At 33.4% G+C, this 25984-nt stretch overlaps 1 protein-coding gene across 5 annotated transcripts in view; it reads left to right on the forward strand.

Moving 5' to 3' along the window:
- Positions 1-77: 77 nt before the first annotated feature.
- LOC126733527 (phosphatidylinositol transfer protein alpha isoform) overlaps positions 78-25984 on the forward strand; it is a 41115-nt gene continuing 15208 nt past the window's right edge. The window contains exons 1-2 of one of the 5 annotated variants that reach the window (XM_050436861.1): positions 78-217; positions 875-905. In XM_050436861.1, coding sequence (XP_050292818.1) covers positions 138-217; positions 875-905 — 111 coding nt within the window. In that variant the 5' untranslated portion in view covers positions 78-137. Of the gene's footprint in view, positions 218-411; positions 524-874; positions 906-25984 lie in introns of those variants that run through there. The other 4 variants (XM_050436862.1, XM_050436864.1, XM_050436863.1 and 1 more) reach the window with 4 other exon arrangements.

Raw genomic sequence — 25984 nt, forward strand, 5'->3', positions numbered from 1 at the left:
TTTCAACTGTCAAGTTATATATGTCTCACAACTTCAACTTCAAACAAATTAAACATTATTGTTATTAATCGTCATTATGTACAATAATGATTCAGTTAATCAACGAAGTTAAGAAAGTTTGTCCCAAAATTTGAAAAATGGCTACAAATTATTGGAAAATTTATGCCAACGAAATCTGTCAACCATGGCAACGTCGCCAAAATTTGAATAAATATTGGTAAATAATAAGTATTTCGAGTAAAAAAAAAGTTCTAATTCATAATTATGGTTAATCATTAGCAGCCCCACCTGTTAACAAAACCCAATTATTTAATTTAAACAATAAAAAAACAACATTAATTATTGATTTTTCGATGTTGTGACGTTTACCGTCCGCATACGTCACAACCTTGCGTCATGGAGTGTGCGCTGTTGCCTTCCTCTCGCCAGTGTAACAGAGTGATTCACTGACAATTTAGTTCTCAATTAAATTTCATATGTTAAATAGTTAAAAATCTGTCTAAAACATGTTAATTAAAGAATAGTAAGTAGATTTTAGTAATAAATAGTTGTCATTGATTTACTCGGTCGCCGAAGTGGGATTTCAGTGAAGAAACTGGGGGTGGTCGATACAGGGCCGAGTTTAACCTGGAGGGTTGAGGTGTCAAAAAAATACCAATTTTCCTTTAAGAGGCTTATTGGGGCGTGATTTTGTTCAGTTACTGGTCCTTTTTCAGTATAATGCATAAGTTTTAAGCCAGAAAAGTCGAGTTTTTTACGGTCTTAAGTGGTTATTTCCATCAGTTTTGTGAGGACCTTGAAATTTTATGTTAACCACTTTTAATATGCACTTCATCAATTTTTGCTAATATACGTGTTTTTTTCTCAATTACAGCCGAGTTACTCTGCCACTCACTGTAGAAGAGGTAAGTTTGCTTAAAATTAGTACTACTTTTCTTATTCAGATACTAATTCTATTGATTTTTGTTCTTAAGTAATACAAGTACTTTTTGAGGGTTAGAGGTGCTTAATGCAAGTTCAAAAACTTTTAAAAAGAATTAATGAATGGAAAAGTTCAAATTTTGATCATTTATAAGTCTCTAAATTTATTTCTTTAATATCCATGGACTCACCATCTGAGTCTGAAAAATTGCAAATTATTCTTAGATCTTTGTTCTAGAAATCCCTCCCATTCATACAAATAATATAATAATAATAAAAATCCTCTTTATGTGTACATTTTGCTACACATACACCTACCAAAGCAATGGCAGGGTTTAACTTATATTTACTCTTCCACCGAACTATTGCTTGTACCCAATACTCAATAATTTATTCATGTTATCACATACAGTTTACATATGTCAAAAAAGATAAAATAATATTAATTAAAAAGAAACTACTTAAAAGGGTTCATTAAAACAATTACAAACAATATTTTTCACATAAGATACATACAAAAACAAAAGGACTAAAAATAAAAGAAACAAAAAGAATGCATAGAATACATGAAATAAATAGAATGCATTGTTTATTAGATAATGCTTCATCCTTTGCTTTAATTGGTGAAACCCTAGTCATATTTGGTAATACATTGAAGAACTTAATAGCCCAGTACCCTGGACCATCCTGACACCTCCCCAGATGCCAACAGGCAGGTACCAAATAGATGCTAACATAAATATTTCTGCAATCATCCCTGTAACCTAAACCAGATATCACTCTTACCGCCCTTCTCTGCAAGCCAAAAACCCTGCTTACCTCTGCTGCATGGCCCCAGGCAAGAATTACATATGAAAGATGGGAATGAAAAATGGCAAAGTATGCTGTTCTTAACATATCAGCAGAGATACAATTGCAGGCCCCTGTTGAGTTTCCTCGCAAGACCATCAATATTTATTTATTTATTTAGCAGTTTATTTCCAACAGGCAAAGCCCAGTTACAGGAAAATCTACAATTAATGTTTTGAAAGTGTAAACAAGTATTAAATTACTATAAATTAAATAACAAAAAGAAAGAAAAATAGGAAAACTTAAATTACTATAGTAACCTATGGTCGAATACAACCCCTAGATCTTTAATAGAAGTACTTCTACAGAGGATTTGATTGTCTATATTGTAATTAAACAAAACAGGATCTCAAGCTATTAAGACATAACTGATTTCGACTGCACCACCCCCTAATTAGGTCCAAGTTACTCTGTAAGAACAAGCAGTCCAAGATACTATTGATACACCAGAATATTTTCAGATCATCAGCATAAGCTAGTCTAAGGCAGGAAATCAATTCAATTCAATTCAATTCAATATATTCAACTTCAATATAAAATATTACAATTCTAAGAATATAAAGCACCTAGATACCAGAGTATCTGTATGTGCTATGGTAGAAACAATTTAAAAATTCTAATATATCAATGTTGTTACCCTTAGCAGGCTAGCCGTTATATAAATTAGTTCACAATATTTAACATTTTAAATAAGTTTACCCAAAACTACATAACAAAAATCAAAACCAGACAATAAAAATGAGAAAAAGAGAAAAAAAAAAAAGATTCATATACTATATACACATATACATTTTAACTACAAAGGTATTATGTAGTATTTTACAGAATTTTCTAGTCTTTGGTACCTAAAACCTATAATATTTGAAACAAAATAAATAATTGAATAAATGTCCATACTGAGATTTTTTTCTTTTTCCCTTATGTATTTATGTTGTGATTGCTATCGAGTAAGAAAATAAAAAGTTTGGTGAAAAGCAGAATATTGATACAAGCACTTATGATCAATCAACAAAATTTTCTTTTGTTTCGTAATATATAACTTAGGGCATGCTCATTAAACTTTTTGTAGTATTTCTGTTGTTTGACATTTTCTGGGAGAAGGTTATAAAATTTTGGAGCTAAAAATACTGCCGAATGTTGACCAAAATCTCGAATCATATAAGGTAGTACAATTTGTTGGTGTTTATTAGCTCGGCTTTGGTGTCTATGGTTTATTATACTTTGTTTACCATAGAATTTATGAACATAAGAGCAACAGGTTGTTATAAAAAGAGTTTTAAAATCTTGTATTTCAGAATTATATAATTGCTTTGTTGAAAATAACCTAGGTCTCTTTAACATTATCTTTACTATTGAGTTTTGTATTGTTTTAAGATTTTTTAGACTGTTTTCATATGCCCCACCCCAAATCAATATCCCATACCTTAATAGGGGTTCCACGAGAGCTTTATAGATCAACACAATCAGTTTTCTGCACAAAATTTCCCTTAGTAAATAAAATTTATGTAAGAGTGCCTTTATCTTTTTTGTTAAATAATCAATGTGTATATCCTATTTTAGATGTTTGTCTATATGGACTCCCAAATATTTTATAGAGTTTACCTGTGCAATTGGTTCATTAATATTGTTTACAATAATATTTTGAAAGTTTGGTCTATTTAAACTGTTTATGGAAAATGCTATATATTTAGATTTTTTTGGATTTAGTGACAATTTAAAGGTGTCGAAAAAATTTTTGATTAATGATAGACCTTCTTGAAACTTAACTTTTGCCTCTTGCCATGTGTCTCCAATAAATATAATTCCTGTATCATCTGCATAGGATATTACTTTGCCAGGAGTTTTTATATCATTCACTGCATTTATATAAACATTGAAAAGTAGGGGTCCTAGTACAGTGCCCTGCGGTATTCCAATTTTAATGATATCAGGATCGCTAAGGTTACTTTTTATCTTGATGTATTGCATTCTGTTTGATAGATAACTCTGTAAAAGTTGTAATACTTTGCCTCTGATACCATATTTTTCTAATGTTTGTAATAATATTTGGTGTGACACTGTATCGAATGCTTTTGTTAGGTCGAGAAACACCGCAAGGCACTTTTTATTTTTGTCCATACTTTTAGTTATATCACTAACAAGCTCATATATAGCATCTATTGTACTGACTCCTCGAGTAAAACCAAATTGATTTTTTGATAGTACATTATTTTGGTCAAAATAACATAACAGTCTATTCTAAAGCATTTTTCGAAGACTTTTCCCAGGTTAGAGATGACACTTATTGGTCTATAATTATCCATCAATTCCTTACTTCCGGACTTAAAAACTGGACTCACCACAGATACTTTAAAATGACTTGGCACTACACCAGTTTTAAAAATTTAGTTTATAATATGTACAAGTGGTGGTAAAATGTGGATATGGAGCAGTTTTAAGATTTTTGCAGAAATTCCATCTTACCAGGTGAGCCATTATTTTTTAAAGAATTTATATATTTAATTATCTCATTCTGAGTAACAGGTTTCAAATACATGGAGTTTGGGAATGTCCTGTTTATTGTGAAGGGGTGAGGGGGAGTATTAATGCTTTTTGATAGGTTTAAACCAACATTCATGAAATGCTTGTTAAAATGATTAGCGATCTCTATAGGATTTATTATTTGATCACCATTTTGCAACCTAATCATTTTTATTTCCCCCTTACCCTCATTTCCATTTTCATTTACAGCCTCATTTATAAAATTGTATATTTTTTTTATGCTATTACTATTTTCCTGAATTTTATTTTTGTAGTAATCATTTTTTGTATTTTTGATCAGATTATTCAGTTTATTTCTGCACTGTTTATATTCAAAGATTTTTTCTGGTGTAGGATTTTTCCTTAATTTTTGTTTTAATTTGTCTCTATTTTTTATTAAAGTAATTATACCTTGCGATATCCAAGGTTTAATTTTTTTAACTCTTGTGTTTAACACTCTTTCATAGTATGACTGATTTATTATTTCAGATATATTTTTTACCAAAAGATTCAAGGCTAAGTTAGGGTCGTTTTGTGTAGATATTTCATTCCAGTTTCTGTTTTTGGCCAATTCGATTAATTTTTGATAATTTATGTTTCTAATTGTTATGTCATTTATTTTAGAGTTTTCTGGTTTATTTTTATTTGAAACAATATTTATTAATATAGGCAAGTGATCTGTTATATCGTGATTTACTATATATGGATTAAATTTAAGTATATTTTCTTTAATTTTAGTTTTGAGAAATACATGATCTATACAAGTTTGTGAATCAGGTAACAAAGTATACAAGGTATACAAGTTTGTGAATCTAGTAACATCCTCATATAATGAAAAAAAGCCATGGCTATTTAAAAGTGATACATATTGATTGACCATATTGTCACCATCATTTAAAATATTCAAGTTTATGTCCCCTAAAAATAAGGCTACATCACATTTTTTTTTATTTTCAAGGTAATGGCTTAAATCAGTTAAAAAGTTGAGTGTATTAGAATTTGGGGAGCGATAGCAAACCTCCAAGCTAACACATAAATTTTCCAAGATAAAAGTTAAGTTAGTAATACTAATTCTATTTGTAATCTGCTTCCCTGTGCATATTATAGGGTTTAAGGATTTTTTGGTGTATATCAATAAACCATCAAAAACGTTAAAATCTGCATTATCATAATAACAATCAAATTCAGGTATTTGGCACATGGAAGCGGATGTAAGGTTATGACATTCAGTTAGCAACAATATATCACAATGTTTTGCATTATAGGATTCAAGAAACACAATAAGCTTAAGATTCTATAAGATCATTAATATAAAAGATAAAAAGAAGGGGGCCGAGATTGGATCCCTGTGGGACTCCAGAAGTTGAAACAAAGGTATTAGATCTGCAACCTTCCACCTCAACAAACTGTAGATGGTCAATAAGGTATGACGAAAGCAACGAAATTAGCCTTTCTGAGAAGTTGAATTGCTTGTTCAATTTTTCCAGCAGAATGCTATGATTTATCTGATCGAAAGCCTTACTGAAATCGGTATACACCACATCAACCTGACTTTTTCTATCGAGGGCTGAAGAAATAAAATGAGTCACATTACAGAGGTTAGTGATGCACGACCTTTTAGGAATAAAACCGTGCTGATCTATAGAAAGTAGTGACTGAACTTAGGGAAGAATTCTGTTATAAACAGTAGTTTCAAAAGTTTTGGAAAAATTGCAAAGTTGTCGATTCTGTTTATATCGTCTTTTTTGTGAATTGGTATTACTTTAGCACAGACGCCTGGAAATTTGCCAGTTTTCAAAATAAGTTTAAAAATATGACATAAAGGCTGACAAAGGACAAACATGCAGTCCTTAGCCACAAAACTTGGAACACCATCCGGACCGACTAGTCCATAGACTAGCAGCAATAATTTCCTCAGTGGTAATTGATGGAAGAATGTCAATGAGGTCTGAGGAATTAGAAGGAGGATAGGTTTCTGCAAGGTTGATTGGATCTTTATAGGCATTCTGAAAAAGTTTGGCAAAAGCTGGCACAATATTTTCTGTTCCTTGAAAAGAATTATCATTGGCATCGCACATGATAGACGGAAGTGAAGAGTGAACTTTCTTAGCTTTAACAAAAGACCAAAACGATGAGGGATCAGTGACAATGTTCTCCTCGGCTTGGGTCTCAAATGAGTTATAGGCCTCACGGGCTTGAGATTTTACTGTCTGACGAAGCCTGTTGTATCTGGAAAAATTAAATTCAGTTGGAGATGATCGATAATCACGATATGCTTTTTCCTTCTTAAAGATATTAGAAATAATTTGTTTTGAAAACCATACTGGAAATCGCCGTCGTCTTCGTTGTTTTAAAGGTGCTGAAGCAGCAAAAGCTGAATCAAGTCTTTTGTAAAGTTCCTTGCAAGCGCTGTCAACGTCAGAAGACTGCAAGACAGACAACCAGTCTGCATCAAGCAACAAATTATACATGAGTGAAAAGTTTGCTTTTCTGAAGTTGAACTGCTGTAGATTATTTGAACTTATAGAAGGATTATATTTATGAGGGGAAGCCGACTTAAAAGAAATTGTCAAAGCAGGATGATGCAAATCTTCGTCAATAAGCGGTGATATACTTTTGATGACACTGACGTCGAAATTTGAAAAAACCAAGTCAAAAAGCCTACTATTAATATTTGGAATATTGTTAAACTGCTTAAGACCAAGGATCTCGCATAGGTTGGTCAAAAGCTTGCACTTGGCACTGCTAGCTTCGGTTGTCTGATAAGACGGAACATTAAAATCTCCAACAATCATAACGCGTTTCGTGTGGACCAGATCCAGTGACATAATTGTTTCACACAAGGTCTCAAAGTCTCTCTCGGTTGTGCAAGGAGGGACATAGATTACAAATAAATAAAATACAAAATAACCATAAGTGAGCTTACAACCTAAAATATCTATAAATGGTGTGGAGTTAAAGATGTCTTCCAAGTTAACCCTCTCTAGGTGGATGTTGTGAGAAGCTGCGACCAAGCGGCCACTCTATCCAGCTGTCTGTCAGATCTGAGCACTCTAAATGTTTCTGGACACAATTCAGAGTCGAGAATATCTGGTTGAAGCCACGTTTCGGTGAAGGCAATGATGTCAAAGTCGCACACGGAGATCCCTGTATAAAGCTTATCAGTCTTGGTCCGGAGGCCACGTACATTTTGATAACAAAGACGTAGGTGGTGTGAAGTACTGGAAGGATTTAGTTTTTTGTGGCGATGACAGGCCTGTCATTGTCAAACTTGATGTACAGATTTGTTTCTCCATTGGATCGCCGATGCTCAAGTACGTCCTTGACCTTTTGCAGATCACTCCTCTGACCAGGAGTGAGGTCAGCCTCAACATAAACCGCCTTAGCAGAGTTAAACCTCCTTCGGTTCTTTAGTACATTGGTTACATCAGAATTATTTGATAGAACTATCTTGAGACATTTACGACCTTTACTATTTGGTCTGCCCAACTTAATCACTTCTGAGACATGCACTTGCTTGCCAGTAACTGAGTTTAGAAGATTAGATATTTGGGTAATTTCTGAAGTGTGTGGTAAGATTTCCATATTAAACAGCATGATATTATTCATTCTCCTCTGTCGATCCGCGACCTCTTGCATTAAATCATTGCTGTCTTTGACCTGGGATTGAGAAGTACTAGGTGGTATATTATTGACTTGCTGTTGGTTATTGTGCAGATCACTCACTTTAGCAATAACCTCACTAAATTGGGTGGTCATGTTGGCTTCTAATGAGCTAAGTTTTCCCTCCAAAGATACAATACCTCAATACGCCTCTGAAGAACCGGATGAGCTTTAAACCCTCAAGGCAGAGTGTACAAAAATATTTTAAACTACGTTTATTCTTCAATTCTATGACTCTGATCCCCGATCTAGTCAGATCTGAACATTCCTAATGAAATTGTTGCCTACAGCCATCACAGTCGACAAACATGCATTTATCTGTAAATGCTTTTTCACATTTGCAACACTTCGCCATATTTCTAGAAGCTCTATGGTGTGCAAACAGATTATGTTGGTTAGTTTGTTATCCTGTGTTAAAATATGCTTACCTCATTGGAGCTTTGGGTCCACATTGACTCCCAGAAAACTCACCTCTGATGCATTTTCTACATTTGACAGATCTCTCATAGAGAATGTAACCCGATGTGTCTTATCACTATCTAAAATCAGTCTGTTTGTACAAAACCAATCTTAGCCCTCGCCTGTACTGCCATAGATCCAAGTAGTGATTCCTTATTCAAATTCAAATTCAAATAGTTTATTGTCCAACAGGAAAATTCCCAATTACAAGACAATCGAAATAATTAAAATTAAAACAGTACAAGTTATAAGCACCTTAAAAAAGTAGTACAAAAAAAAATAATATAAGATCCAATATAGAGTGATAACAAAATTTAAAACAATAGTATAATTGTAAGAATATAAGACACACTAACCAAATGATAACAATCACAGAAAAATAATCAGGTATCATTCAAATTAAGAGAGGAACACATCCTTTTTTTAGAAACATATTCATCTGATTATACCATGTACAAGCACGGCACAGTGGAGCTTTGCTGGACAGATTTGTTAAGTTAAGAGAGGGATAAAATATATGGTGCCTCCTTGTATTGGCAGGAGGAACAAATAGAGGTAGCCTCTCTAAGTTTCAGAACAATCAATTTTACTATTTTATTTATTTTATTTTATTTTTATTTTAATTACACCACTCCACAGAAAAAATTTCAATTATTGAGTGGGGGAAAAAAATACAATATTATACAAATTACAATCCAAAACTAGAGAAAAAAAAAAGAATACATTATTAATAGCAATAGTTTCCTACAATATTATACAATACTTGAATAAAAAATAATTTTGTTTATGTTTACTATCTAGGAAAAGCGCACTCTTTTAATTTCGGACAAACTGCAGTTGAATATGTCACATTGATCCTGAACAGAATTAAAAGTGCCACATGCTCTACGCATTGGTGAATATTTACAAATATTCGTTCTAAGTCTAGATAGGTAAAATGTGTCAGAATTTCTAGATGATATGCGGGGCACATGAAGATTTACATGTGTAATAAGTCTGGCGAATCAATTATATTATTAAGAAGTTTAAATAAAAATTTCAGATCAGCAGATTTTTGCCTCTCCTCAAGACTACTAAAGGAGTACCTTTCTAGTAGGCGTTGATGTGAAAAACCAATTTCTGGGTACACTCTGTCACATTTATATGAAAGGAACTTTAAGAATTTACGCTGAACATTTTCTAGTTCATGTATATGATTCATATAAAATGGTGACCACACAGAAGAAGCATATTCCAGTATTGATCTCACATAAGAAAAATACAAAATTTTAAGACTAAAGATATTATTAAAGCTATGTGCGTTCCTAATGACAAAACCCAGCATTCTGTAGCTCCGATTAACAATGTCCTGAATGTGTGGCTGAAAGGAAAGAGTGCTGTCGAATCCTTGAACTCCGTTGATCTCGGGACAGTCTCACTGTCCATAGTATAGTAATACATAATCAGGTTTTTCTTCAAAGAGTAAGAAACAACTTTACACTTGGCAGCATTAAGAGGAAGATTGTTATTTTTGCACCATGCATTGAGGAGATTAATATTATTTTGCAATTCCATACAATCTATGATACTATTGATGCTATAATACAATTTTGTATCATCCACATATAACAAACTATTTACAGTGAGCTGTTCCGATATACTATTAATAAATGTGTTGAAGAAGAGCGGCCCCAATATGGAGCCCTGTGGAACTCCAGACGTTGCAACTATCTGAGCCGAACTACGGCCATAACATTCCACGTGCTGAAGACGACCCGTAAGATAAGAGCTAAAAAGTGTATTAGGTGAGAAGAAAAACCGTAGTTTTGGTCAAGATTATTTAGAAGAATACCATGATCCAGACGGTCAAAAGCCTTCGAAAAGTCTGTATAAATAACGTCAACCTGTGACCTGGCATTTATTGACTCAGATATATGTTCTGTAAGACAAACTAAGTTCGTGGTGGTAGATCTACCTTTCATAAATCCATGTTGACGATGATCTATAAGACCCCTTATTGAAGGAAATAAGGAATAACTGGAATACTGGAATTATCTTTGATGACTTCCAGAGGTTCGGGAAGCATTCTTGTTTTAGAGCCAGATTAAAGAGAACTGTTAACGGTTTAGCAAAAATACAAGCACAATCATATAAGAGAAAAGCTGGTATTTTATCAGGGCCAACTATTGATTTTGGCTTGATAGTCTTTAAGGCCAGTAAAACATCATTTTCAGTGAAATCAGACAAAATTATGGACTGTACATAAGGCTTTTGAGTTATATCAACATTATTTTGCGGCGATTCACCAATAGTGTAAGAACTCTGGAAGTAATCGGCAAATGCATTGGCAATACCCTGAGGGCTACTTAACAGCTCTCTTCTCTGATCAAACATAGATTGTGGTAACGAGCTATTTTCTTTTGAGTTCTGAATTAACATCCAAAAATTATGAGGTTTTAATTTTAACTCATCTTCAAGCCCTCTACAATATTGCTTATAAGACAGATCGATATCTCTTTTAATCTTAGAACGTAATTCTTTAAATCTGGCTAAATCTTGAAGATGACCAAAACGTTTAAATTTTTTCCACTTGTTATGTTTTTCTTTTAGGGATTTCATTATCTCTGCGGTAAACCATGGCGGATAGGTTCGTGTTCGTTTTACAGTTTTTGGAACAAGCTCATTAAGACAGGAATAAATTTTTTGATAAAATAGCTCCAGGGCATTATTGACATCCCCAGCGACTCCCAAATCACTCCAATCAATTCCGAGGAAGCTATCATATAAAACTCTAAGATCAGCTCTCTTAAAATTATAGAAAATATTTTGTACTTTACAAGTATTACATTTCTTGCTCTTGACGTCATTAATTCTTATGAGTAAAGATGGATAAACTGCTTTCTCCTCCACCAAAGAATCAGAGCAACCCTTTTTTTTTTGTATTATGCATTTGTTTATAGCAAGCTTAATTTTGGGTGTGTTGTTTGGAATCCGATTTACTCAATTTATAAAAATAGATTGGAATCTGTGCAGAACAAATTTTTAAAGTGTCTTTATTGTAGGGATAATTTAAATATTGTTACTAATGACTTAGGTGATATAAGAAAACATTTTGGTATACTTACTCTTGACAACAGAAGAAAAATTTCAGACCTTTTATTTTTGCATAAACTTTTGAATAATAGAGTGGATTGTCCATGTTTGATGCAGGGGTTGAGATTTAATATTCCATCACGGCAATTAAGACTTAGTGATCTTTTTAATTTACCTTTCAGAAATACTAACAGTTGTCATCTCCACTGTGCAGAATGATGAGATTATCAAATTTTTATAATAACATAGATCTCTTTTTTGAAACCCAAAAAAACCTGAGAGGTATATTGAAGAGAGAGCTACTATAATTCGTATCCCAGACTTTGTGTTTTTTGTGTAAGAATTAGTATTTAAAATTTAATAGTCCTTTTCCGGTTTCGCAATTGTTAAGGGTATTTAACTTTAGTGTCTGCAAGTTTATATTGTTTCTATATTTATAAGTGGATACTGTAGTGGGTTTACCTGTTTGTATCCTTAAGAAAATAAATAAATAAATAAATAAATAAATAAACCCTCCACTGTGCAAAGCTCAGAATCAGACGAGATGACAAGATCCAATATCCTACCTTGAGAATTCCTAATAGAATTAATTTGATGCCAGTCGAAAAATTCCAAGAGGTGAATAAACTGACTTAGTCTACTGGATGAGGCAGAATTAACTGAATAAGAAGTAAACTCGGGGATATTAAAGTCACCCAAAACAAGTACTCTTTGATTATATAAATAGGTTAAAGCAGATAAATATTCAAAAATATCTTCATATACCTGGGAGTTGGGTCCGGCGGTATATATAATAAAATAATAAACAAGACAGAAAACCCAAGAATCAACTTAGTTCCTACAATCTCGACCATATTAATAAGATTTTGAGGTAGCTTTAAATTTAAGTTAATGACCGAAAATGTTTGCTTTACCAGTGGCGGCTCCTTCTTAGGGTCAATTGGTCAATGACCCCCCTTAAATAATCTCATAAAAATCCCAATTTTATTATAAATATCTTTTATCTAAAACTTCATTGTGAATTATAAAATTCTCTAAGCAGTCTGCATTGGCAAAACAAATAAATATATTATTAACGTCGCGCCTCGCGCGCATCACAAGCCCGTGGCTGGGCCGTATTTTAAATTGTCCCTATACAGTTCTTATGGCTTATGGAGAAATGCATGTAAAATAGAACAAAGAAGGCAGATTAGCATTTCGTGGGCGGGAGTGAGAGTCACCTTTCAGTCCTATATCGCTAACGTAGTCGACGGCCCGACTGGATGAATGTTTTCAGTTTTGTTTTAAATAGTTACTGTTTGCCGCCCGCACGAAATAATTGCCTTAAAATCTGCTGGAACATTAAATTATGATGTTCCAGCAGATTTTAATTTAAATAATTATGACGGCTTGAGAAAAAGGAAAGTGGTCGACCAAAACCAAATATGAATTTAAAACAAACAACAAAGGATAGGGGTAAAGATATTCAAAAATATTTTAAAGAATCAATGTACAATTTGTGTGATTGGATTTGTGGCTGCAGTGTGAGAAATTTTTTTGCTACCCGTCTTTACTATTTTCGAATGACGCTGTATGGGCGAAAAATGGAGTAATTGACATTAAGCATTTAAAAGTGAAAATTACAAAGCTTGCTTCTTCCACTACTCATATAAATTCATCAATGAGTTACGCAAGTTTAGGACGTGTTAACACAGTCTAACAGTTGAAAACTATATACTTTGGTGTTAACATAAGACAGCAACTTGATAGTGTATATCGTAAATCTGTGCATGACTTTAATGAATCGGTTTCTAAAAATAGGTATATTTTAAACAAACTAATCGGCTGTGTAAAATTTTGTGGAGTTTTCGAAATTGCATTGCGCGGTCATGACGAAAGTATCAACTCCAATAATCCTGAAATTTTTCTGGGCCTTATCGATTTTGTTTCTGAACTGGATTTAATGTTTAAAGAACATATTGAAAGAAGTACAGTATTTAAAGGCACATCAAAAACAATTCAGAACGATATTTTCGAATCAATGTTAGCCATTGTACATACTCATATAATTAAGGAGATTGACCAGACAAATTTTGTGGCAATTCAAGTAGATGAGACCACAGACAGCTTCAATAAAACGCAGATGATTGTCATATTGCAATATGTATTAACTGATTGCACATGAAAGATTTTGGAAATTTGTTAACCCTCCAGATGCCACAGCACAACATTTAACTAATGTAATATTGGAAGAACTTCAATTATCAAAAATTAATCAAGCACCTGAAAAATTAATTAAACTGGTAGGAGTATAAACAAAAATTAAAGAAATATACCCAAATGCACACTTTATTGCTAGCACTGCTATGCCCATCAACTTATCCTGCAAAAAGCGGCGAGTCAACATAAGCCGATAAAAATATTTTTTGTAAATTTATACGCATTTTCGTCCTTTTTCGGCCGATCTCCAAAATGTACGATGGTTATGGGTAGAGTGGTTTCGATAACCTGTTTATACCCTTTTTCTTATATTTTTATTTAAAATATTTACTCTAATAAAAAGGCAAAGTTAATTTTCGGCAAACGATTTAAGCATTTAAAGTTATTTTTACCCTTAATAGGGTAAATATCTCGGTAAATATTATTGAGTTTTATCTAAGTCTGTATTTTTTATCCAAAATATAAATGACAAAAAGATCTTTCAAATACTTTAAAAAATCAATAGTTTGATTTGTTTTTTTCTATTAGAGTAAACTATAAGTTTTCAAACCAAAATGACCCCCCTGAAGATTGACCCACGAGCCGCCACTGTGCTTTACGACTAAAATAACACCGCCACCCCTCCTCTCTCTCATCTCTGCATAGTTACGATCACAGCGGTATGCCGAATATTCATTTGGAAATAGTTCTGACGAAAAAATGCCATCATTCAGCCAAGACTCCGATGTCGCAATAACAAATAATATATAAAAATATCTGACTAGAGAGAATAGTATTTTGCTTTAGTGACAAATAGTTGAATCTATTCAGCAGGTACTCCTGTTTCACACCTTTTACTGGATATACTCCATCCAACTTAAAAGAAAGTAACTTTAAGAATCTGCGCTGTACATACTCCAGTCTGTTAACATGAACATCATAGATGGGGAACCACAACATAGAGCCATACATTAATTTAGACTTTACTAATGAATTGTACAATACAGTCAAGCTGGATATATTCTTAAATTGAGAAGTGGACCTTACTATAAACCCGAGGTATTTTAAGGCTGAACTAGTGACCTGGGCTATATGCTGGTTGAATGTGAGCCTCTTATCTACTTCAATGCCCAAATCCTTCACTGAAGAACAGTCTAGCAACTGAGAACCACTCAATATATATGGGTATAAAATCTCTTCATGAAGAATGGAAATTGTCATTTTTTTACATTTGTCACAGTTTAGGGGTAGTTTATTTCTTTCACACCATTTAAAGACCCTATTCATCTCCTCTTGTAGCTTCAGGCAGTCCAGCATAGTACGAATGATACGAAACAACTTCAGATCATCAGCGAATAAAAGACAGAAACTCTCCATACAATCAACTAAATCATTAATAAATAGATCGAACAGCATTGGGGCGAGGTTACTGCCTTGGGGCGCACCACTCGAAGCCATGTAATACTCAGACCCGAAACCATTAAATTCAACATACTGAAGCTTGCCAGTCAAATATTAGATGAAGAACTCCACCAGACAAGGATGAAATCCAGCCAAAGCCAGCTTCCGTGCCAGCAAACCGTGATCTAGCCGATCAAAAGCCTTCGAGAAGTCTGTGTACAGCACATCCAACTGGCTTTTCTGATTTATAGCTAGATATGCTGTTTCCAAGAAACATGCCATATTAGTGACAGTAAATTTTTTTTGAAAGAAACCATGCTGCTTTTCTGTAATTATGTGCTTAATCTGAGGAGACAATTTATCATGCACACATATCTCAAAAGCCTTTGAAAATTAGAGAGAATTGACACCGGTCTGTACTTCTCTATTCTGCCATGGTCGCCACTCTTAAACATTGGACATATTTTAGCCTTTTTCCACTCTTCCGGAAATGTATTGGTCTTGAGTGATAAGTTGAATATTTGTAAAAGTGGTACAGCCAGGGCCGATGCACAGTCATGCAAAAGAAATGAAGGTATTTGGTCAGGACCCGCAGTTTCTTTGTTTTTTAACTTCTGTAAAGCTTTTCTTACATCTGCCTCAACAAAAGATTGGACCAAAATGTTGTCTGAACCATATGTATCAGATTCTTTGGGCTGAGCAATAGAGGACTCAACATAAACACTCCTGAAAAAATCAGAAAAAGCATTTACAATACTTTTAGGACTTACAACAGTGGTATCTTTATAGCTCATAGAACCTGGAATGCGAGAGTTGTTTCGTTTAAGGTGAATGAACCTCCAGAATTGCTTTGGATCACTCCGAATAGCTGACTCAGTCCTGGATATATACTCGTGATAAGCAAGATCCATTTTTGAATATCTTATATGAATTTGCAGCATAAGAATCAGTTGTATTATCAGCAAAGAGAGTGAATTTTGCAAGAGTTTTTCCTTCAGGAAGGTCTTTTATATATATATATTAAGAAAAGGATGGGCCCCAGAACTGTTTCTTGTGGTACTCCAATGCTCATTACCCTCCTTGCTGACGTCACACCCGCGCCACCTGAGATCTACATTGAAGATATGACTGGACGAGTTTCATACTATTATGATGGAATTTATAGTATTCAAGTTTTTGAAGAAGGATATCATGATCGACACAGTCAAAGGCCTTGCTCAGATCACACAGCGAGACTCAATTGTACTGAAAATTATGAAATGCCTCTAATATATCAAACACAAGATGTAGGATGCCCTGGACAGTAATCTATGCTCTCTAAACCCAAACTGGCACCGGGAGAAGACACTATTATTGGTCTCAAAAAACCCAACAATTTTAATGGCCATGCACTTCTACTATTTTAGATATTTTTAGGCAAGAGTGATATTGACCTGTAATTTTCTGGCAACCTTTTTAAAAATTGGTACCACAATTGCCACTTTGAGAACTTTAGGAAAAGTATTCTGTTTAAAACAAAGATTTATTAGCTTAGTCAAAGGAATTATTAAGCAGTTTTAATAGTCTTTAACATTTTAGTGTTTAACCCATATATATCACAGCTTGGTTTGTTTTTTAGGTTATTAATTACATCCCTTACTTCATTAAAAGTTACATCAGAAAATGGAGGTAATGCTCTCTCTGTTGTAAGATAATCAAGTGGATTATTTTTAAAATTTGGATATCTCGCACGATGCTCTGTGCTATGCTAGAGAAAAAATTATTAAAGTCATTTGGTGTAATTGATATATTTTTATGATTTAATGACTTTTCACTTTTACCTCGGTGCCTGTTTATTATTTGCCACATAGTTTTTGGTGGATTTTTACAGGAGCGGATAGGGTTATCATTGGATCTTATTTTAGCTTTTTTGATAGCTTCTTTATAGAGTTTGTTGTAATTATTACTAAGTTCTTGTTTAATTTCTACCTGTTTATATTGACGGATGAGTTCTTCCAAAAACTGCAAGTGGTCTCTTATCTCCTTAAGGTCTTCATTAAACCAGCTAATACCATATAAGAGTGGTTAGAATGAACAATGTAAGATTTTTCTGGAAATGCTGATTGATAAGCATTTTCAAGCAATGATATTAAATGTTGAAAGCTCCAATTGACATCAGTTTCTTCCCCAATAAAATCCCATGAAAATTTATCTACAATGTTATAAAATTTATTAAGCCCCTGTTTAAAATTTATTAGTCTAAATACCTTTTGAGACCTATCAAAACCACCAACAGTCATTGGGATCATACACTGTATTATTTGTGATCTATGATCAGATAAAATTATGCTAATAACACTCACACAATATACATCCACTCACTGTCTGTCATCTCGTGTTGGTTCAAAAATTGTTTGTTTAATACCAAAGCCTGTTAGCAAGTCACAGAGACGAATGGCTTCAGGTTGACTTGTATTAAAGCAAACATTAAAGTCGCCTGCAACGATTACTGGCTTACCTGTATCCAGAATACCTAAAAGCCCGTCAACAGACTCCAAGAAGATGTCATAACTTCCAGATGGGCGTCGATACAATGCTAAAATATTAATATTAAAATTCTTTAAAAAAATACCACAATATTCAAAACATTTTTCAGCAATAGGACTACTTAGACAATTTAAAATAGAAAACTCAAACACGGTTTTAACAAAAATACATGTATCACCAGCAATAGAGTGAGATCTAGTTGAATATGCTGCCAGTTTATATCCCTGGATATTTATCAAATCTATCTCATCTTTGGTTAACCAATGCTCTGTTAAGCATAGAACATCGATGTCTTTATCAGCGATGAATGACTCCAACTCATCCACTTTTTTCCTTAGGGACCTAACATTAACATGTAAAACCCTTAACTTGTTGGTTGTTGGGGATTTTTGAACACCCTCCCTCGACTCTGTAGGTTCAGAAAATAGTTTACAGATGCACCATCGGGCCAGGTTTCAGCACGCAGGTATTGATGTAGTTATGTCATCAGAAGGATGGGCCTCAGAACTGATCCTTGTGGCACTCCAATGCTCATAACCCTCCTTGCTGACATCACACCCGCGCCACCTGAGATCTACATTGAAGATATGACTGGACGAGTTTCATACTATTATGATGGAATTTATAGTATTCAAGTTTTTGAAGAAGGATGCCATCATGATCAACACAGTCAAAGGCCTTGCTCAGATCACAGCAAGACTTAATTGTACTGAAAATTATGAAATGCCTCTATTATATCAAACACAAGATGTAGGATGCCCTGGACAGTATTCCTATATGCTCTACTACTCCATTAGTTAGAATTTTACTATTAAACATCAATAAAACTGAGAAAAAATAATAATAATTGCAAAAACTATATGAATCAACAATAATTTAAAGACAATATATAGCCCACTCTATATTAGGATGAGAAGAGATAAAGGTCTTTTATTTTGGTGCATGGAATTATAACTTCTTTGAAAAAGGATGATCTATTATATATTGCAAAAAAAAATTCGTTTCTCTCTTAAATAAACTGCCATTGATATCCTAATAATCTTCATAATAAATATTAAAGTGTGTATTTGATAGTGCTACATTTACAATGCATGTACCAAATATTTAATACTTGGATCAAATGACTTCATGAGGACTATTTTTTCGGTGTAAATGACAGTGCACTAAAATTTGAAACCCGAATTTAATGCTTCTCAAACAGGGTAGATTAAATTAATTTTTGTTGGTGTAAACACCTATAGGACCTATTTTGAAGTTGAAAAAAAGACCTTAGTTAAAGTCTGACAATATCAAAGACTCACAGAGTTTTTTTGTCATTTTAAAGAAAAATCATATTCATGATGTTTCTAATCAGTCAGGTGAATAAGTTAACCTCAGTCAGGTAAGAAATTAGTTTAAAACTGAGGTCTTTATTAGTATGAGAAACACTTAACCTTTTAGACCTCAGAGATATTTTTGACCTCTTTATGCTAAATCTTACAGACAGGATGATACTTTATTGATGTCATAATTGCATCATAAAAATTTATAGACCTTGACAGTGTAATAAAATAAAATTAGCACTCATTGGCTGTATATATGTACCGTAGTTATATTATTAAAAATTGACATACAAGATCCATTTCCCTAAATACAGGTTTTTCGTCACGTCCAACCTTTGATATTTAATTGTACAACTGAAAGGTTGCATAGAAAAAAATATGTTGGCAAGCAATTTTCAGTAATTAAAAAGGTTCAATTATACTGATTATATAGAGTTTGCATTTCTGATAATGTACTTCCAATTTAATTTGGCAATTACTATTGATCACTTGTTTTTATAGTATGTACTTATTATGTAAAATTGTTATAGAAACTGAATGGTTTAGCGAAACTGGGAAATCTGTTTGCCTGCTTTACACATGAAAATCTGGGTCAAAGAGTCTATATGTGACCTCACTTCTTATAGGTGATATTGTTGTTGTCCCGTTTCTATTGGCACAAATACTCTTTAAATTTTAAGGAGTGAATTTGTTCCTGTAGCAATCAATAGGCATATTTCCTAAAATTGTAGCAGACAAAAGCGTTATTTTAAAACTAAACTAAAATACTCAGGTATTTATTGTTTCCGGGAACTATATGAAATCTATTTTAATCTCATGACAAATAATCTTAGATTAGTGAATAAAAGTAATAATTGCTTTTTGTATGTGTATGTTTTGATTATTTTATATTAGTTTCTATACCAAAATTCTTCAATTAATTACTTGTGAATTTTATGATTATTACTAATAAACACATACACCAAAGACTGTTATTTAAAATTCGTTAATATAAATAAATGTAAATTTAAATCTTGTGTGAACATACATTTTCTGTAAACAGTCATGAACTGACAGGGTATTTTTTTTTGTTTTGTTAACTTGAAACGTAGTGATACAATATTTGTTAAAAAATAGCACCTGATTGATCTTAGGTGTATCTTAAATGGGTTGATTGAGAATAGCAGCTTGCTAAACTTTGCCCCTTAAGATTACACACATTTTTCCTTAGTTGCCATTCTACTTGATATTTATAACTTAAAAGTTAATAAAAGTCGTTTTTTTATTTATTTGTATATGAAGCAAAACTAACAGATTATCTTTCAATCAATCAATAGTTTATTCATGTCAGTTACACATATCAAATAATAAGGACCAATAGTTAGTTCCTAAGAGTAAATTATAATAAAGATTACAATTTAAAATGTAAAATACACACGACTATCACATATCAAGTCTAATAGAAGAAAACAGATCCAAGACTATCGCAACAACTTAAAATTTTAATTAAAATATGCTTCATGGCAGTAGAAAGATTGACTACTATGAAACTTGTTTATTGAATTGAATTGACGAAACAGTGGGCTGCCAAGGCAGTTGCGCATATAGGTCTCCTGATGGATCCGTCATGCCCCACCGGGGGTTACCAGAGCCCAACGGTCTTAAGGGTGTCGCCCACTAGAGCGGAGCGTGCCGGAGCGCATTTTCTTGCCCATACGCATATAGAGCGCGCTAAACCGAAGCGACGCGGAGCGGCTAGCTGAGTTTCTTCAGTTTGTACAATGCTGTCCTCCGATGAAGAAGAGGTATTTATAATTTCTGCTTTGTGCGAAGAAGCAGAAAAAAAAACAAAAAAGGAAAAGAAAATGTTGGATACATAATATATGTAAAAAACGTAAGACTTAGGGTGAATTCTACACTTTATTTCCTGATCTAATAGAAGACGAAATTAAATTTCATCAGTATTTCTGAATGACGCATGGACAATTCATGAAACTATTAGGTTACCTAAAACCAGAAATAGAAAGACAAAATACGTCATTTCGTCAAGCTATAGGTCCAGAAGAAAGGTTAGCTGTATGCTTAAACTTTATTTAACAGATAGTTAAGGCAACCTTCTAAAATAACTTGTTGATTCTCATACAAAAAATATTACAAAAAAAGTACACCTCTAATATGCAAAAAAACTCAAAAAATACATTTTCTAAATTATAATAAAAAAATAAAATTAAAAGTTTTCCTAATTATTTTTATAAGTGTTCAGGCAACTAGTGTGAATCATCTAAATTATGTAAATTGGTAAGATCCTCGGAAAATTGTGGGGTCTGTGTCTGTTGACATGATTATGATGGTTGAGTGTAGGAATAGTATTGATGGTTTATGTCTGGTGATGTTTGAGGTATTGCCAATAGCACAGAATCTTGAAAGTTATTTGAATGCTGACGAGATGTTCGTGATAAAGATGAGAGTGGATATGGTGGATATTCAGCTCTATTTGATTGTACATGTTGTCTTTCAGATAAAGCTGCTAATTCAGCTTCATTGACAGCTTTAAAAACTTTCAATTTTTTTGTTAGCTTTCAACATTTCTGTATTTTTTTCTTAGGAGCTGATGAGGTCGATGTAGTCGATAGAGTGGGCGGTGGTGAACTAATATTGATTAAGAATCCTCTTCACTTGAATTTCCGGTTTCTTCCTCTGTTATTTGTATGTTTGAGGTTTAAGGTCTTTCAGTGATATGTGGAAGAAGGAAAGCCATCTGTTGTTCAAGCTTCCAGGGCCTAATTTTTTTTGCAGCATCCCCACTCTTTGTTTTACGAGCTTTAATGGCTTTGCGAAAATTGCCTCTTAGTTTTTTCCATTTATCTTTACATTTTGAAGCTGAAATATAAACATTTTCTTTTCAGATTCTTGGCTACAGGAGATTCATTTAGATCAATTGCATTTTCGTCTCGCTTAGGAGAAAGCACTGTTAGAGAAATTGTATATTCAACTTGTGGACTAAAGTCCAAATTATGTCGGCAAACATGTTATTATTGAAGCACCTGCCAATAGTGGTCCGTTATATTTTAACTACAAAAAGACGTTTAGTGTCGTTCTACTGGCATTAGTAGATGCCAATTATCGTTTTATATGTGTAGATGTAAGTGCCTATGAAAGAACAGTGATGGAGGAATATTTGCTTCTCCTAATATGGGAAAAGCACTGTTGCAGAACTCTTTTAATATACCTCCTGATAAAAGTCTTCCAGGAACCAATATTATTGTGCCTCACGTAATTGTAGGCGATTATTAAAAAATAGGCGAAATTAAAGACAATATATCAAAAAAAACTTTTAATTATCGCTTGAGCTGAGCCAGAAGGTTATCTGAAAATGTTTTTGGAATTTTGACACAAGTATTTAGGATTTATCAAAGGAGATTAAAAATGAGCCCCGAACATGTGGACAAAGTTATTTTAGCGACCTGTTGTTTACATAATTTTTTAAGGCCTTCTTTAATTTCATTGGAATCAGTTGACAATAACCTTAACAATGATAATCTTCAAAATTTACGACGAGTGGGAGGAAATGCAACGATGGAGGCCATGTCTGTTAAGGACATATTTGCAAATTATTTTTCTTTCCCCGAGGGTACAGTACCTTGGCAAAATGCAATGATAAACAGAGGAATAATGGATTAAGAACATACTGACAATAAAATGTGTATCTAGTTATAGTATAAGATCCGAAACTAAGATCGATCTTAATCAATATGTAGGATAGCCTTGACCTGATATCATTTGCCAACCCATCCTCGATTTATTTTTTCATAAAAAAATCTTTCATTACGTCGCTACGTATCGCACATTAGCCAGCGCGCGGCGTAGCACCGCAATCGGCAGCGTACGGCAGCGGAAAAATATACCCAACATAGAATTCCGGTCGCTTCGTTGCCCTGCCGATCGGTGCTCTTTCGGCAAGTGAGCGGACTCCCATTTAGAACAATGTATTATAAAAAGTACTTTCCGGCGCGCTGCCATACGCTCCGGCGCGCTCCGCTCTAGTGGGCGACACCCTTTAGAGAAACCGATAAGGCTCTCTGGTCTGAAGGACTTAAGTCGCTCGGTACACTGAAAGTGTTACCCAAGTATTTGAACCTGGCGCGCGTGAGTGCTGGACACTCCCCGACTACATAGTCAACCGTTTCATCCTCCTCACAGCACCATCGGCATTCCGAGTTGTCCGCAATACCGATACCACAATAGTATGGAGATGGCTTCTCAAGTGCCAGTGATCGGTTAAAAGACCTGTCACTACCCGAATTTCGCGTCTTTTTAGGCGTAGTAGATTTTTGGTGAGACAGGCAGAGGGCCCACCTATGTGCGCTTTGGCCTGTCTCATACCAGGGGACTCAGTCCATCTTCGATGGGTCCACTTGTCCAGCAGACCCTTCATTGATGCGACCGCAACGCATTTGGCGATACCAACTATGGGTTCCGGCCCCAACGGCACATTCGCGGATCCCAGTCTAGCAAGAGAGTCCGCTTCCTCATTACCTGCATGGCCTGCGTGGCCAGGTATCCAGACGAGCTGAACCCTGCATCCAACCTGTACCACTTTTTTCAGGACTTTTATGCACTCTAGTACATGCTTGGAGCTTACCTTTGCGGCCGTGATAGCCTTAATGGCAGCTCTGCTGTCCGAGCATATTGATACACAGATAAAAAGGATCTCTTAACATAAAGTAAAACGAATTTAAACCAAGGCCGCCATGTCTTTGGATATAGCCAAATGAATATTACCTTAGGAAAAACTTACCACATCCTTAGGTTTAGTCTACTACTATTTTAAACTGTTAAGTAAATATGTCCTAATTGTAAGAACAGCAAATTATTTAGTTATTTGGTCTAAGAGAAGAAAAAAAAATAATTTTCTCTCCCCAAGGTCATTATGTTTTTGGTACAAGAGTCTTAATCTTAACTTCAAAACGTGTGATCTTCTCATATGTACATAAATGTACTTGTCTGAAAGACATTTCTTTGACGGAAATAAATGAATGGCTTAAAATCTAAAAATTTAATGGATACAAGATCATTAAGTTCTTACGTCAAATATTAAATATCTTGTATTAAGAAATTATTTACTTGACCCAAAAATTATTATTTCGGTTTCGGAAGATAACTTTTCGAAATTTCGTAATATAACTCACCAAAAAATATAAAATTAAGTTAAGCCTGTCAGAAAACACTATAATATTAATTATAAAGGTACTTAGACAGCTTCACACAATTTTACATTTTTTTGTGGATTACGACTGTTCACAACCAAATACGTATATATGAGTATGTAATATCTTTATTGTATTTAAAGCCCCTTTATAATTATGTATTTTTTTATTAAAATGTATCTTATGTTTTCATTATTCATAAACTGTTTTTGATTTTACTTTTTATATTTTATTCACTTAAATAAGTTTTCGCATTCAATATTAAATATCGAAGCAAAATTTATAGCGCTTTTTACGAGATTTTTTCGAGGATATAAAAAAGAAAAGAAGATAAAATATTAATAACACACTTTTATTTTATATTATGGAAGTCATAAGTTTCACAAAATACATATACTAATATTATATCGTTAATATTTAACGTCAACGCAAAATTAAACTCTCTATTATGCTATGAGCATCAAAAAAAAATTTTTAAAAATCTGTAACACTTATTGCACTAGTCTTGTTTTTTTAAATTATTTTATGAAACCAGAAGGTAATAACTATTGTCTAGGCTTATGGTTTCTAAGTTATTTACATTTCCAAAACTCTAATACTTGTAGATAATATCTGCTAACCAGACTAACCACCTATGCATAAATTAATAGAATATCCTGAAAAAATTAACATGATGAATGACAATGAAACATTGAATTTATTCCTTACTATTACGATCACACTGTATATTATACATATATTTTTCGATATAAGAGAAAAAAAATTAAACGTATATTTTTATAAAAAAGGATTTTTTTTCACAGTTACATAAATGTTTGCACCAAGGATATTTATTTTGTCCTAAAATGGTATGATTCTTAGCTCGAAATAATTATCTTATTTAAAGTACATAACCTTTCCTTCAAGATTTTAATTTTAAAGTAAGAAAATTCTCTTCTGCTAAGATTATATTTTTTTCTTTTAGGAAAATTTATAGCGGTTTTCGCAGAGCGGTCCTGAACTTGTCCGGGATTCTTTTCCCGAGTCTTTTCCTGTTTTTTTATTGCTCTTAATATGTCCGCATTTTATCATCGGCCAATCGAAACTTAGGAAAACAATCCCGGACTAGTTCAGGACTGCCCTGTGAAAATAGCTATATAGCTATATTAGCTTCTAAAGAATATTTTAACGCAAACGTCCACCATTTTGTTTACGATACAATAATAATTTACACAAAAGCTTTTAAAAATCAATGCATGCTTATTTAGTTATTTATAAACTAATCTATAGGTATACCTATAAGAAAGTAAAAAATGCATTATAGCCCTACTGAGTATTTTAAACCTACACACGCATATATAGGTACCGGTATAATTTAAAAAAAGAAATAAAAACCACATATATTTATAATATAAATATACCTTCAAACACAGGCCACAAGTGTTCCAAAGCATTCCGCTTTAAAAAAAGAGAAAACTTCACTTACTTCAACTTCAAAATTCATGTTGTCCATGTTGAAAAAACCAAATTCACACACAAAACTGCGATTATACATCGTGTCGCGTTGACAATGCCGCGTCTAACTTGCTAATGATTGGAACGACCAAAGGACAAAGTTCGACAAATTCAACAAGTATCGATAAATTCACAATTTTATTCTTAAAGACAGTTGTCTAATAGCAAGGATTTAATTCGCTAAGATAATTAGAAAATAATGCGAAGAACGTGGATTCTCTTTTGACAAGATAACGTGAGTTTGAACTAAATGTATATCCTTAATTAAAGATAATTAACAGCCAAGTTAATATATTTTCTTGTAATAAGAAGTCATTTTTATCTGTGTACCGTTATTTTTTTGAACCTTCATCGCCCTGTATCTCAGAGACTAAGCAACTCCCGACATACGTT

This window comes from Anthonomus grandis, chromosome 2, assembly GCF_022605725.1.
Source record: "Anthonomus grandis grandis chromosome 2, icAntGran1.3, whole genome shotgun sequence".
Taxonomy (NCBI): domain Eukaryota; kingdom Metazoa; phylum Arthropoda; class Insecta; order Coleoptera; family Curculionidae; genus Anthonomus; species Anthonomus grandis.